The sequence below is a fragment of the Amphiura filiformis genome, chromosome 4, assembly GCF_039555335.1.
Source record: "Amphiura filiformis chromosome 4, Afil_fr2py, whole genome shotgun sequence".
Lineage (NCBI taxonomy): Eukaryota > Metazoa > Echinodermata > Ophiuroidea > Amphilepidida > Amphiuridae > Amphiura > Amphiura filiformis.
The window spans coordinates 83,271,982-83,282,363 of NC_092631.1; the positions used below are offsets into that span (position 1 = coordinate 83,271,982).

The 10,382-nt window shown below is 35.3% G+C and overlaps 1 protein-coding gene across 1 annotated transcript in view; it reads left to right on the plus strand.

Annotated features, from left to right (window-relative positions):
* The first annotated feature begins 253 nt into the window (after nucleotides 1-253).
* Nucleotides 254-10,382, plus strand: part of LOC140151529 (nucleolar protein 11-like) — a 47,910-nt gene continuing 37,781 nt past the window's right edge. The window contains exons 1-2 of the mRNA XM_072173901.1: nucleotides 254-350; nucleotides 8,289-8,367. Of these exons, the coding sequence (XP_072030002.1) occupies nucleotides 8,365-8,367 (3 nt within the window). The 5' untranslated portion in view covers nucleotides 254-350; nucleotides 8,289-8,364. The remainder of the gene's footprint in view (nucleotides 351-8,288; nucleotides 8,368-10,382) is intronic.

Genomic DNA, 10,382 nt, shown 5'->3' on the forward strand with positions numbered 1-10,382 from the left:
AACCTGTAAGAAGCAGGTAATGCTGTAGCAGCGTAAGAAGTACCAATGTCAAGTATGAAGTATCGATTATAGAAAAATGTCAATTGTCATTATAGTTTCTTACCCAAACATGCGGATTCACTATTCAATCGTGATACGGTATACTGTTATTAGTCACAAGTACCATTATAGTATATGTTGTAGAGTCTATTTCTATTGATTAATCGTATTTCTTTACAAACGGAAACTTTCGCGCATTTTTTCAAGACAGTAGGCCTACATGTAGTCGTCTTACGTGTCGTAAGTAAAGCAGAGAAGGAGCCAGGACATGGATGGAGCCGCAGTATTTTACATGGCCTCACAAAATAATGGTAAGTCAAATGTTATTATTGACAAAAAGATGTTAGTTACAAATGAAGCGATTTATAAGTCTACACGTTTGTAGTTTCCATCAAATTAGAATTAGGCCTACAACTGGGATACAACAATAGCCCGAGATCTGGGCCCGAGATACTTTGAAATTACAGGTTTACGTTCGGACATTTTCTTAGTGAAAACACCTGTAAAATCATTTGTCTGTGCTGATGATAAGATATATCATGTTGGGTGCAGTTGCGTAGCCAGTGGATGGGGGTAAGGGGGGCATCTGTCAGAGTCCCCTTCCCCTGTACTGTGGGATGCTGCGGCAGCCGCGTGAATTGTTAGATTTAACCCTTTTTGCCAATTTTTGGTCATTGTCGTTACATCTTGGCTACGCCACTGTATTGGTTGATTTCATTTTGTAGATCCACGACATGACATAAAATACACGGAATTATGATCATGTTGCGATCATAATTCCTGATTTTGGTCAAATTTTAATTTTGTTATTCTTTGCCAAAATTACAATATAATATATACAAGTAGCAACTGTCAAGGAGGATTTCTGATCATTTTAAAGGAGTATTTTATGGTAGGTTTGATTAATTAGGCCTACTCACCAAAAATGTTTATTCCCAAAATTTTGGTTGATCCCGATTTTGCGTTTCCGAGTTACGCCAGTATCAAATGTATATTTTCACCATCGTGCATAAAGTAGAATTTCGAGAAAAATTGAAGACATGCGCTGTGAGAAAATCACGCATTAGTACCAGACCTGGAATTGGGTGGTAAAAACCACATTTTCTTATTTTCTGCCATAAAAAAGACTTTAAGCTGTGTTTTGCTTTTTATTTGACTGAATCCGACTTTCCATTCAAAAGTTTTAACTTGTCAAACATTCGCTAATGACAATAATTGAATCGTATCCCATAGAAAATGTGTGTATTTGACCGAAAATTGACGATTTGTCTCAAATGATGTTACTATCCCTCAAAAATTCTAATTTTGAAGTGAAAATCGTGATTTTCTGTGTTTTTTAATTAAAGAATTTAACTAATTACTTTCAATGAGAATTTTCTATCACCCCCTATGAACGTGAAACTTTGCATGATTGTGCTTTAATCTTGCTTTAATCTGTGACATTTCTTTGCATACCTTGACATACATTTCGTTGATTTGAAAAATCGAAAAACCTGTGAATAAAGGAATCATTTTCCTACCCTCCCAATGTTCTTTCCTTAAAAAATCTTTTGTTTTGGCCAAAAATAATCACATTTACCAAAAATGATGCTTTCAGAAAAAGTTGCACTTTTCCACATCCTATACATTTAATGTAGCCTACAAAAACATTCTCGATATCAATGTTTTGATTTATTTAATGGTGTTTTTGTTTTCTTTAATTTTTATGTATATGATTACCCAGTCACCCATGCAATCATCTTGCAGTATAAAACAATGACTAATTGACATGTACGGGTCTATAGAAGATTTTATTGAGCCGCTGTTTCAAAAATGGTAAAATCAATTTAGGAGTTACAAAACATTTCGTTGCATAACTTAACATTCATTTGGTTGATTTGAAAATTTAACAACCTGTGAATAGAGGCATCTTTTACCAAAGTTATCCCTTCTCAAAATCTTTTTGTTTTGGTCAAAGATTTTTCAAAATTGATGCTTTAAAAAAGGTTGCGCTTTTCAACATCCCATACATGTAATGTACAAAACTTTCTCGGTATCAATGTTACGATTGATTTAATTGGGTTTTTTTCCTTCACCTTTTTGTCTCTGAACTCTAAGTCACCCATGCAACCATCACGTAGTGCAAAATAATGATTTGTTGAAGCTAATTTTGAAATAAATGAGGATGTTGAAAAGTGCAACTTTTTCTGACAGCATCAGTTTTAGAAAACGTGATTATTTTTGGCCAAAACAAAAAGATTTTCAGATGAAAGAACATTGGGAGGGTAGAAAAACAATTCCTTTATTCACAGGTTTTTAAAATTTCCAAATCCACGAAATGTATGTCAAGTTATGTACAAAAATGTTTTGTAATTTTAGGGGGGGGGGTTATTTTTGTGAACCCTTTATATTGTATTGACTAAAATGACAAATTCTGATAATTGATCGATAATTGATAATTCCAGATTTTGTTTTTTCACTGACAGAATAAGGAAGAGCTTTGATTTGACGCCCCATTGATCTTTATACGATGTTCGGTTGATGTGCTATACATCTTTTTTGAAAATGTGACATGTTCGGCTAATAAATTATGATAATTAGTTATTTAATATTCATAATTTTGTGTAGGATAGTATAATCCTAATTATGTTACTTACATGTGCTATGTATGAAGTTGATGTGATGTTCCATTACCAAAATTATTCAATCCCAGGGCTACCACATTTAAGGGCTGGGGTATGGATTTTTTTTCCCAAAACACCCAAAAAAATTAGGTCTTTTTGGGAAAAAAATCCATATCTTCAATATGAAAGGTCCAAATTTTCAACTGACCGTCGGCTTTTCCTCCCTGCTACATACACTTTAAGAATATATCATTAGATTTAAATAATTTACTTCGAGGACTGTTATATATCAAAAATTTGAAAAATATCAATTTTTTATAATTTGTCATAAAATTTGTATTATATTGTGATTTTCAAAAAATGAAAATTATTTGATATCAGAAAGACATGCTTCGTATTTAGAATGCAATTCGATAGGTCTGAGGTGCTCTCATGTCCCACAAAAAATACTGTCGAAACGCAATAAACGCTCATTTTAGATCCCTTAATGCTCGGCATTTTTGTTGTAGTAAGCAAGCAACATGGGTGGGCAAAAATAAAACTTATGTCTTACGAAACCTTAGAAGACAGGTGTACAGGTGAACATAATGGAATCGTTTGGTACACAGAGTTTGCAATGTTGCCCAAAATGATTTTGAGCATTTGGACTAATTTTGTCTACATAACCAAATTTATCAAAAAATTGGAAACAATGATTTTTGCCGGGGATTTTTGGGAACAAAAAATGCTGTAATTGTTTTGAATGTCTAAACTGAGGTAAGGCCACGTTATTTTACAATAGTGAGCATTAGTTCTAAAATTGCCTCAAAATTGTAAACATTAGTAAAATAAGTACTAAATACGGTCAATATATATGACCACAATAATTTACCCATCAAAACAGGTTATTTATCACAAAAGAATACAAAATAGCTGCCCTGTTATATGTAGGCTACTCAATTCATTACAAAAGGGGTAGTTATCTGATTTGAGTCAACTATTGTCAAACGACCAAAACTTACCCCAAATTTGGTTTTCATTGTGAAGATATGGCGAAATACAATTGAAATTTCTTATTATTTGCTTCATTTTTGTAGTCTGACCGACTTAATGTAGGCCTACCTTTTGCTGAATGTACATTATTGACTTTAGGCCACATAAAATTAAAAATTAGTTTCACGTCCCCACCTTTTTGGAAAAATGAGGAAGGATGTTTTTTTGTTGTTGCTAAATTGATAAAATACAGCAGTTTTCACGTAAAATTGCTAGTAGTTTTCAGTATCTGTCAGGAAAACGATTTCTTTTATTTGTATGATTATGAGGGATTAGACCTCAAAACACTTGCGGATGGTTGATGCTGACTAACAAACTTGTTTATCTCTGTTTATCAGCATTAATAAATATGAAAACTGTGAAAATAAAAAATATTTGGAATGATCCCAGAAAGTGAGGTGGACGGCGCGGCGAAACGATTTTTTGGCCTTGGCCTTGCAGTGGCGTATCAAAGGGGAGGGGCCCCCTGCGATAAGTGGAAAAATTTACCCGAAAACCGGGTGACCCAATTTTATGTTTAAAAAAAAATGGCGGCCATTTTGAAATTTGAAAATCATGATGGGCATTTTGATTTTTTAAAGGTGTGCAAGTTTATTTTGTAATGTCAGGATAGGAAATATAATTTATAATAAGATACCAAGATCGTTTAAATTGGACACTCGTACTCTTAACCGTAAATTTGACCCCCTAACCGGAGTGGCTCCCCTCGGAAGGCACTATAGGCGTTCAGAATCATTTTCAATGGTCAAAATCGCACTACTACTACTAGTTCTATTTTGGAAATGTGTGCTTAAGTGTCAAGCTCGCGTAAAAGCTGGCAACTAAATTATTTTGGTGAATTCGGATATGCCGAATTCTGCCAAGCTGTACTTGAACCACGTGACCCTAAAAAAGACACCCCAAAAACCCTACAGGATCATTTGGCTACGTCTGGAGCATTTTGTTTTTGTTTGCGTGTGTTTTTGTGTGTTTGTTTTGTTGAACTAATTTTGGAAATGTATATGTCAGCCTACATTATTTTGTAGTATAGGTCTAGCTCTTTTTTGAAGGAGAAATTCAGAAAAGGTCAGTTATTTTCGGTAAAAACATTGAAATCAGCCCTTTTGAAATGGGCAAAATATGCATTTGTGACAGTCCACAAATGAGCCCAGAAGTCGGCCCTTCAAAAAGTTACGATTTTTACATATTTGGAAAGATCATACCTCAAAATGACGTTACTTCAACCAACTTTGTACGATATTCTGAAATGAAGTCACGTTTCTTCAAAATTTGCCTCACAACAGAGGAGCGCAACACTGAGAAAAAAGTTATCAAAATCTGTTGAAACCATCTCCATGTAATGTCAATTTTTAATTATTTGTTTTTATACCTGTGTAACTTTGCAGCTGTACTACATGTATAGGCCTAAGAGAAGTATAAAATATTTCAAATCTGTGAAAATCCAATATATCTTAAAATATGAAATTTTTGGATATTTTGCAATGTAGTTCAAAGTTTGTGGTGGATGGTCACATTTCCTTCTTGTTTAAGTGGGCCAGGCTTTCGTGTGCGTTCATTTTCCATGCTTTCCCTCCTGTTATCTAGGTCTACATTTTTTGTAGTAGCTATTTTTTAATATGTTGTTAAGGGATCTAGAATGAGCGTTTATGGCGTTTCGACAGTATTTTTTGCGGGACATGAGAGTACCTCAGACGTATCGAATTGCATTCTGAATACGAAGCATGTCTTTCTGATACCGGTATCAAATAATTTTCATTTTTTGAAATTCACGATATAATACAAATTTTATGACAAATTATTAAAATTTGATATTTTTCAAATTTTTGATATATAACAGTCCTCGAAATAAATATTATAAATCTAATGATATATTCTTAAAGTGTATGTATAGCTGGGAGGAAAAGCCGACGATCAATTGAAAATGTTGACCTTTTATATTGAAGATATGGATTTTTTCCCCAAAAGACCTTCTTTTTTTTTTTTGTGTATAACAGTCCTCGAAATAAATTTTATAAATCTAATGATATATTCTTAAAGTGTATGTAGCTGGGAGGAAAAGCCGACGATCAATTGAAAATGTTGACCTTTTATATTGAAGATATGGATTTTTTCCCCCAAAAGACCTTCTTTTTTGTTGGTGTTTTGGGAAAAAAATCCATATCTTCAATACGATAGGTCAAAATTTTCAATTGATCGTCGGCTTTTCATACCACCTACATACACTTTAAGTATAAATCATCAGATTTATAAAGTTTACTTCAAGTACTGTTAAATATCAAAACATCAATTTTAATGATTTGCCATAAAATGTGTATTACATTGCGAATTTCAAAAAATCAAAATTATTTGATATCAGAAGGACATTCTTCGTATTCAGAATGCAATTCGATATGTCTGATGTGCTCTAATGTCCCACAATAAATACTGTCCAAACGTTCATACCCCTTCCCTTAAATATTTCATTATTCGCAGCTAGTGTATAGCTATTGCCAAAGGCTTGATGGGCTGCTCACAATACTGAGCCATTTTTTTAAAAAGAATGCTTCCGCTTTTTTACAGAATGTTAACTGTTTTTACATAATGTTTCTGCTTTTCACACAAAATTTTTTTTAAAGTGTAAAATCAATATTCTTTGACAGAATCACTTAAATATTTTAGAAATGGTAACAAATAAACAGATCTTAACCCCTAATAAGTTGTCAAAATCGAAAAGTGAGTTTGCATCTTGTTTAACCTGGAAAGAGTATAATACTCTTGCAAACTCACTTTAAGGTAATACACTATTTTAAAGTGTTGCGATTTGGTAGTTCACAACATTTTGCGAATGGTAGTGAGCTTTGGCAAAAATTGCATTGCTCATTTCCGTGAGAGCGTGTAGAAGAATTCAAATATCACAGAAATACTTTTGTAGGTCCTGTGGTTCTTGAGTTATGTTGTACAGAGGGCTGAAACAACAACACTTTTGTAAAATCTACATAACTCATTAGCAACAATAAATTAAGCAAGGTTTTAAAGTATATCATTTGTAGAATGAACTTTTACAAAACATCAAAGTGTTATTTTTTAATAATATATTGATTTAGACAATAAAAATCGATTTGTTTTGGCTGCTTCGACCAACAATACCGCATCTACCCTTAACCACCTTATATCTCTCTAAAACCAGTGTCTTGTACACATCTTGTGAAGCCAGTTTTGAGGCCCGTGTCTATAGTTAGACACAAAGTCACGTCTCTTTACAAGACATGTTCAAATGTTTTGTCCCTATACAAGACACTCATGAACAAGTCAGTTGTGAGACATGACTTGCTGGAGGACATGTCTTGTGTCTTAGATTGTGTTTTCATTGTTTCTATTATTTTTTTAAATTTCTATTTTTGGAAGACGGGTCTATTGCCAAGACATGTCTTAAATATGCTGACAAGACACCCGTTTACAGGCTACATGAAACCAATAAATCATCATCATCATCATCATCATCATCATCATCATCATCATCATCATCATCATCATGAGTTGATGAATCTTGACTCTGGCAACCAGTGGAGTGGTGTTGGTCAGATTGTAGATGGTTTTATTTGGAATCCGATCCACACGCTTGATGTTTAACATAACTCTGTAGCAAGATGTTGCAAAGGCATTGATCTTGTTTTCCATGTCCTTGGTGATTACCCATGACTCACACCCGTACAGAAAGACAGTAACGCAAGTTGTCTCAAACAGCTTGTTTTTTGTTTCGATTGGCAGGGATGGGCTTCTCCAAAGGCGTTCCAGTTTCCAGAAAGCTGCCCATGCTAGTGCTTTTCTTCTTTTTAGGTCTCCAGCACTAGAGCCCATCTTAGAACCCAAGTACTTGAAGTCTGTGACATGGTTTATGAAGGCCTAAATGTGACGTGGTATGTCAAAAGGACACACTTTTGGGCAGGATCGTAAATTAAATGGAGAAATAGCAAAAAATAGGGTGATTTTTTTTCACAATTTGGGTTTGTTACCAATTTAATAATGTTAAAAATATTGTCTGATAGTTACAGACCAGAATGTAACTGGCATCTTGTATTTTTTGAGACATTTTTCAAGGTAATTCATGTAATTCCTATTCTCAAACATTGTCAATAATATTTTAAAAGGCCGATATCTCAATTTCCAATTTTATAATGCCATAACTTACGAACTCAATAATCTTCGCTTAGGAATGTCCGATTTCATTAGGGGAAACGGTGTTGTGGAGCAAAATATCTCTATGTAAAACACTCAAAATTGAAAACCTGCCCAAAAGTGTCTCTTTTTGATATACCACGTCATAATAATTATTGCCAAGACACACCACCAGTTTATAGGCTACATGAAAACAACAAATTAGCTCAGGCCCGTAGCCAGGATTTAATTTAGGGGTTGGGGTGGGGTTTGGGGCTAAAAGGGGCTAAAAACCGGACCTTTTGTGAATTTTTCCTTCAACGTTTTTACCGAAAATAATAGACCTTTTCTGGATTTCTCCTTCAAAAAGGAGCCGGGGGGTAGAAGTGCGTCGCATCCCACATCCATGTATACAGCTCAAATCTTGCTATTAACCGCAGTATTGTTAATATTTTGTTTTTAATTTTCCATTTTTTGCAGTTTATGGAAGACGCAGCTGCAGGTCATAATTATTTTTATAACAAGAATAGACGATGAAGGCGACGGCGAAGGGGCTATGGTAAGCATATAATAGTGTTTATGTCAGTGTCGTACAGCAGCGGCGTCATAGGGGCACGGATGACACGTGCCCCCAATCGATAGGAAAATTGTCGAAAAACTATTTGTGTCCCCCTCGTCAGGCTTGGTGCCCCCACCCCCATCATGGCTACGCCACTGATGGTCTTAAACCTAATGGAATATGGGTTTTGGAACAACATTGAGACGCATAGCCTTGTGGAGACACACACACAAAAGAAAAATATCCATGCGGAAAACTTCAACACAGGACATCAGAAATTGATCAAGCGATGCAAAACTGAAGGTCTTTTTTATATAAGGTGTGTAAGGTCCCATTAGGTATACCTTGTGGAGCTTATGGGTTCTGCATTGGACAACCTTATGGAGACACACATCGATCCAAAGCAAAACAAAAAAAATAACTTGGACATTTTCCGAATTGTGTGTGATGAGAGCCTCCAAATTGTCTTAGTTTGATTTTAAAATATTTATCACTAAACCAAAGGATTGTTTAATACAAGGCCCGCAGCCAGGATTTATTGGGGGTGCGGCGGGCTCAAAAGTTGACCATTTGCTAATTTTTCTTTCATACAAGGGCAGATTTCAACGTTTTCACCAAAAAAGTGGACGTTTTGTGATTTTTGTTTTCAAAAAAAGGGCCGATTTATTGTCATTTGTTTAGGGGAGGGTGCGTCGCACTCCCCACACCCCCTGGCTACGGCTTTGTTACTGTCCATAATCTGAGACATGAATTTTGTCAAAATAGGAAGTAATCAATGGAAAAAACATGTTGAGTGAACTATATCAACTCAAACTGAAATACATTTGCATGCAAGTCGGCCTACAGTTTGAAGCCAAAAAAGAATTGATTCATTATGTGTAGGGACTGGTCCTACATAACAAACATATATAGGTCCAGTAAATGCTTGCAAAGCCCATAAGACCTAGTCACTCACTGGGCATGCTAATCTTTAACATTTATAGCTAAGTGGTTGGGTTATCTGAAGTTTACCGATGCAGTCTTTCTTAGGTTTCTTTCTCATTGTGGTGTCTGTCTGCGGGTTTGCTAATACACATGACAGAAAATGTGATTAGCAGAATGTCCTGGGAGGTTGAAATATCTTACCACTGGTGTATTTCTGTTATGGCGAGCATCAGCAGAATGCTCAACCTACATATTTTCCAGCTTATGACTCGTCTTCCCCACATACTGCGTTTGATATTATGTGCATGTGATAGGAAGATCGCGTTCTCTGTTTGGCAACTTTGAGGTGTTTATGGATGACAAAAATGACACAACTTTCACACGTGGAAGAGCTGATGAAAGATGTGCCTTGCTGAGTGTTTGAGACTGGGCTTCTCAGTTTAGAGTTAAGCGCATGGTTACATGACCTATATAAACCATAATGCAATTGAGCCTCTATGGAGGTTGGCCAGGCGACAAGGAGGAACTTACTACCATGTACTTGATTTTGGCACTTCGGCTTTAAGTAACTATGGGTAAGTTAAGAATAGCTTAATTATATCTATCAGAAGAATGCAGATAGATAAATGTTTGTGAAGATTCTGAGAAAGTTATGAAAGTGGCGGATGGTATGTGATGACCAGAGGAATGCGCTCTGGATTATCATAATCCAACATCCTATACCCCAAAGCTTCAGATCTTGGAATCGCTATAGAGCCTTGCTGATTAGCCTGTTGCTAACAAAACTTGGATTACCTCTGGCTTTAAGAAAGTCTTCAAGTACATCGATTCTCTTCTGAAGCGACTCAGGAGAGGAACAGATGCGATTCAATCTGAAAACCAAGCTGTATGGGTGACTGGACTTGATATAGTAGGAATGACATGAAGCTTAGTGTAGAAACTAAATGGTATTAGTTTGTAGGTTTTGAATATGGATCAGTATGGAGTGTGTCATCTCTGATGGATACCAGTACATCAAGAAAGGGTATATCATTGGTTGAAGATTCTGAGGTGAACTTGATCGTTGGGTGGAATGAATAACAAAAGTCTAC